Consider the following 5,816-nt stretch of genomic DNA (forward strand, 5'->3'; position numbering starts at 1 on the left):
TGGCCTCTCTTTTTCCTGGTGCTGTTTTATGTCTGCTAATAATTGTGTCTGATCCACCGTGACTTGATTTTTACTTCAAAATGTCTCCATCCTCAGGGCCAGATTCTGCTGTCAGTCACCCCCCGAAAACCAGATTTCCCCGTGCGTCCCCAGCAGCACAATCTGCCTCCCAGTAAGCCAGGTCATTTACTGAACGTGGCTGGGGTTTTCAAGGGGAATTCGGGATCCAGGCCCCACTGAAATTCAACAGGAGTTGGGCCTCTAGTCAGTCTCCTTTGAGAATCCCAGTTTGAGCTCCCACCTGGATTCACACAGAGATCCACAGGTTTCAGAGTAACAGCCGTGTTAGTCTGTATTCGCAAAAAGAAAAGGAGTACTTGTGGCACCTTAGAGACTAACCAATTTATCTGAGCATGAGCTTTCGTGAGCTACAGCTCACTTCATCGGATGCATACCGTGGAAACTGCAGAAGACATTATATACACAGAGACCATGAAACAATACCTCCTCCCACCCCACTGTCCTGCTGGTAATAGCTTATCTAAAGTGATCATCAAGTTGGGCCGTTTCCAGCACAAATCCAGGTTTTCTCACCCTCCGCCCCCCCCCCCCACACACACACAAACTCACTCTCCTGCTGGTAATAGCCCATCCAAAGTGACCACTCTCTTCACAATGTGTATGATAATCAAGGTGGGCCATTTCCTGCACAAATCCAGGTTCTCTCACCCCCCTCCAAAAACCACACACACAAACTCACTCTCCTGCTGGTAATAGCTTATCCAAAGTGACCACTCTCCCTACAATGTGCATGATAATCAAGGTGGGCCATTTCCTGCACAAATCCAGGTTCTCTCACCCCCCTCCAAAAACCACACACACAAACTCACTCTCCTGCTGGCAATAGCTCATCCAAACTGACCACTCTCCAAGTTTAAATCCAAGTTTAACCAGAACGTCGGGGGGGGGGGGGTAGAAAAAAACAAGGGGAAATAGGCTACCTTGCATAATGACTTAGCCACTCCCAGTCTCTATTTAAGCCTAAATTAATAGTATCCAATTTGCAAATGAATTCCAATTCAGCAGTTTCTCGCTGGAGTCTGGATTTGAAGTTTTTTTGTTGTAAGATAGCGACCTTCATATCTGTGATTGCGTGACCAGAGAGATTGAAGTGTTCTCCGACTGGTTTATGAATGTTATAATTCTTGACATCTGATTTGTGTCCATTTATTCTTTTACGTAGAGATTGTCCAGTTTGGCCAATGTACATGGCAGAGGGGCATTGCTGGCACATGATGGCATATATCACATTGGTGGATGTGCAGGTGAACGAGCCTCTGATAGTGTGGCTGATGTTATTAGGCCCTGTGATGGTGTCCCCTGAATAGATATGTGGGCACAGTTAGCAACGGGCTTTGTTGCAAGGATAAGTTCCTGGGTTAGTGGTTCTGTTGTGTGGTATGTGGTTGTTGGTGAGTATTTGCTTCAGGTTGCGGGGCTGTCTGTAGGCAAGGACTGGCCTGTCTCCCAAGATTTGTGAGAGTGTTGGGTCATCCTTCAGGATAGGTTGTAGATCCTTAATAATGCGTTGGAGGGGTTTTAGTTGGGGGCTGAAGGTGACGGTGATCCATGCCGCTTCAGGTGGCCAGCACAGCTCATGTTTGGCTTCACGTGATGGAGAAACTCTGCTCTTCCGAGAAGCAATAAATCCACCAGCCCAACTGTGAGCCATATGGAATCGACACATGCAGTGATGGGCGACGGTCACAAGCAGCTGTTAGCATCTCCAGAGCTCGGCCTGGGTGGGAGCCAAGTTTTCGTCCTCATCACTCGGTGATGCTCCAAGTCCCTGTCTCTGCAAACACAGCCTGAGTGTTATCTCAGGGCTCCTCCTTATCACCTGTTTCAGTTCTTGTCCTTTCCTCTCAAGCCAATCTCACAATCTGCTTTTGATGCCTCGATAACTGGGCATCTGCTCACAAGAGCCAGGGGCAAGTCTCAGACTTGTTCAGGCTCTCAAGCAGCAACGTGTGCGTGCAGACATAAGTCACACGAACCTCTGGTCGAGTTTTACCAGCAATCTGCATCTTTGACTGCATTCTCCCTTGAGACCTGTCCATCCTCGTTCCAGTCAGGGCATGTTTCATAGAAAAATCCCACTGGCACCAAGCTTTGGAAAGGCCTTTGTATTGCCCGCTCCACAAAAAGACCTGGGTATGTAACCCTTCCTCTTCCAGGATGGGTCTTCAGCCACCTCTAGTGACTGCTCCATAGAGGAGTCTGATACTGCTGACAACAAAGGCAACTTACCCTTTAGCTCAAGTGGTTGTGGCCCCTGCTTTGCATGCAGGAGGTCCCTGGTTCCGATCCCCCTAATCACCCAAGCAGCATTGGGTGGATGTGCATTAGTCATTTATATCTTGAGATATCAGTAGGGGTCAAGAAATCACTGCGTAGGTCTCAACATAGCAAGGCACGCACCTGCCGGGAGGAGGGGAACGGGAAATGGGGAGTTTGCATGAGATGGCAGCGCGTGCTGCTCAGCGGTTAGGCAGGAGGAGATGGGAGATGCAGCAGGGGCAGCCCAGCTCAGATAGTTTCCTGGCTTCCGACTTCCGTTGGTCTGAAGCTATAAAACCAGCCCCGGGGCAGCAGGAGGCTCCCAGCCTGGAAGAGGACCCAAGAAGCTGTGAATTCAGAGAAGGAGCAGCCCCAATGTCTCCTGCTCCTGCTCTCCCTGCTGTCCTACCCCTCAGCCCGTGCTGGTGAGTAGAGGAAGCCATGGGCTGCAGGGGCGGTGAGTTGTATGAGCCCGTGGTACCTGCGCTCCAGCAAATTCAGGGCCCGGGAGGGGGTCCGGCTCCACCAATGTTTGGGGCTGGGTCTCTCCCCCAACCCCGGAGCGTCCCTGCCTGCCCCCTGGGCAGCGGGCGGCCACCCTGGAGCTCCCCATTGCGCTTCCTCGCCTGCCACTGCCGCTGCCGGTTACAAGGGAGCGGCGCTGGGGGCAGGCTGAGGCGGCTGCTGTGCCGGAGATGGGGAGGAGGTGCATGGCAAACCCCCGCCCCACCCCGGGCAGGCGACTCTGAGTCAACTCCGAGGGCGGGGGGACACAGATGGAGCAGCACGCAGGGCAACCTGGCCGCACCTCTGCGTAGGAGCCAGAGGGGGGACATGACGCCTCTTCCGGGAGCTGCTTCAGGTAAGCATTGCCCAGAGTCTACACCCCTGACCGCCTCCCGCTCCCCAACCCCCAGCCCCGATCCCCTTCCCACCCTCCAAACCCCTTGGTCCCAGCCCAGAGACCCTCCTGTACCCCCAACCCCATCCCAGAGCCTGCACCCCAAGCTGGAGCTCCCCCATACACCTCCAACCCCCTGCCCCAGCCCCCTCCTGCACCCTGAACTCATTTCTAGCCCAACCCCGGAGCTCACACCCCCAGCCAGAGCCCTCACCCCCTCCCACACCCCAACCCCCAATTTTGTGAGCGTTCATGGCCCGCCATACAATTTCCATACCCAGATGTGGCCCTCGGGGGTTTGCCCACCCCTGCTCTACCTGCAATTTTTAGCCCTGCACCTGAGCCAGCTGCCCCAGGCCCCAAGTGCCATAGGTGTTTTATTGCAGTGTGGACATACTCTTAGGGTTTGTAGGTTATATCTGCTGCAGAGGGCCTCTGGTATTTAGATCCACCTCTCTGGGCTTTGTCCTTGTGTGACAGCCGCCCTCTCGACTACCACAGCAAGGACTGAACCAGAGCAAACCTCACGGGCTGCTGTAACTAGAGCTGCAGTTCTGTAGCGAGGGAAGGGTGAGCAGACACCAAGTGTGAAAAACCGGGACAGGGGGTGGGGTGGTAATAGGAGCCTATATAAGAAAAAGCCCCCAAAATCGGGCCTGTCCCTATAAAATCGGGACATCTGGTCAGGCTAAGTGAGGGCAACATTATTCACGCCCTCTGTGGATTGGCACAGAGGTGACCAGGTGGCACGTTCACGGGTTTGGGCTCCGCAGACTCAAACGCCGATGGACCTGTTGTGGCCGCACAGGTGTGACATCATGACGCAATCCCAGGACAGCCCGTTCCCAGTGGATGAGCACGGGCCATCTAGGGAAGTAGCTGGCCAAGGAAAGTGACGCTGCCCAGTCTCCGTCCCTGGGCTGGCATCACACAACCCAAGGATGTGGGTGTTCCAACATCAGAAGGTGACGGTCAGGACGTGTCTAGCTTTGGGGCTCAACCTCCAACCTGGTATAACCCCCATTTCTACATCCTGCTCCCAGGCAGATTCCTGATGAGCAAGCACCTGGAAAAACAAAACCCCAAAACCTTCCTGTTCATCTCCTGCAGGGTCTAACATGTTGGCTCCCCTCCCATAACAGCTGAGCCACAAAGCCAAACTGAATAAATACGTCCAGGTGATCCCCCTGCCCAAGAGCAGCAGCGACATCCCCGCGGACACCAAGTGCATCGTGTCGGCATGGGGCTACATTGACAAAGAGGTAGCGATGGACAAGCTCTTCGAGACCAATGCCACTGTCCTGAGCCAGAGGAAATGTCTCCTATCCTACCCAGAGCTCAGCGACGGCATGGTCTGTGCGGCCAGCTACCATAGGCGCACTGACGTCAACTACGTACGTCTCTCCATCCCTTCCCGTCCTCCCCAGCCATGCTGCCCTGAGGTCAGCGGGTGGGAAGGGACATCCCCAGCCACCTTAATGGCCCACTTCACTCATGAGCCACAGAGGCACCAAAGGGGCACTCAGAAACATTGTCCTCGTTTTATTTCTTGCCCCCTGCAGCCAGAGGAGCTGACTCTTCCCTGCCCCAGCAGAGCTTCCCCGCGCTTGCGCACGCCCCTGAAAGATATTCCCTAGTAGACACAAGACCAGAGCCATTGAGCCAGTCCCCTGGGGTCACACGGTGGTGGAGCCAGGATTGGAAGTAGCCATCAGTGGCTCTATATCCTGCGTTCGTGCCCGCTAGCCCACAATGCGCTTTCTCAGTGCCTATGTTCTACTTAACCCTATTTCCCCGTGTCTTTCTCAGGGGGACTCCAGTGGCCCTTTGGTCTGCAACGGGGCGGCCCAGGGGATTGTCTCCTATGGTTTCCAGTTCCCTCCCTCGGTGTACACTCACATCGCCCACTACCTGCCCTGGATTCGAAAGACCATGGGGCAGTGACCAGAGAGGAAGATGCTATAGCTTCTCCAGCATCTGCATTTCCTTATGCTGCAGTCACTGGATTTTCTCTCCCCGGGGTGTTACAGGGAACTATAGGGATAACCATGCCCACCAACTCCTCCTTTTGGGCTGCCTTTTCCTCTACATTTAAATACCATCATTAGTGGATCAGAACTTTTCTCCTGCCTCTCCCCGCAGGAAGAACACACAGGGCTTAATCCTGAGCCCCTCGCCAAGTTTGCATGCGGGCAAACCTCCCAGGTTAGCCTGGGTGAGGAGGGAGCGAAAACATGGCAAGGAACTCAGCTTTGGCCCAAACAGATTGGAACAAAGCTTTCCTCAGTCAAGCAGCCCCCTCCTGGTTCAGAACACACACGAATCCCACCGTGCCGGGGAGCATTTCAAAGCACAGGGATTTTGATGGGGTTCAGACACCCAATTCAAAGGCTTTTTGTCGGGAAATGCTGACTCATCAAAACCCAAGGGGTCTGTGGCTCAGGGCTGGCTTTGAGGACGCTCCCGACAGAAAATATTAGGGGTTGTCTTTTTTTCTGGATTGCGGAAACTGGCTATTTTGACATTTTCTAGATGGCTCGTTTTGGGTTTGGGGTTGAGGCCACTTTTCATTTTG

The 5,816-nt window shown here is 53.8% G+C and overlaps 1 protein-coding gene across 1 annotated transcript; it reads left to right on the forward strand.

Moving 5' to 3' along the window:
* Positions 1-1,753: 1,753 nt before the first annotated feature.
* On the forward strand, positions 1,754-5,185 carry LOC125627338 (mast cell protease 3-like). Its single transcript, XM_075123349.1, has 5 exons — positions 1,754-1,833; positions 2,656-2,765; positions 4,015-4,049; positions 4,384-4,635; positions 5,051-5,185. Exons 1-5 carry the CDS (start codon positions 1,754-1,756, stop codon positions 5,183-5,185), a joined length of 612 nt encoding a protein of 203 aa, XP_074979450.1.
* The last annotated feature ends 631 nt before the right edge of the window (positions 5,186-5,816 follow it).

The sequence above is a fragment of the Caretta caretta genome, chromosome 25 (genome assembly GCF_965140235.1).
Source record: "Caretta caretta isolate rCarCar2 chromosome 25, rCarCar1.hap1, whole genome shotgun sequence".
NCBI classification, from domain to species: Eukaryota; Metazoa; Chordata; order Testudines; family Cheloniidae; genus Caretta; species Caretta caretta.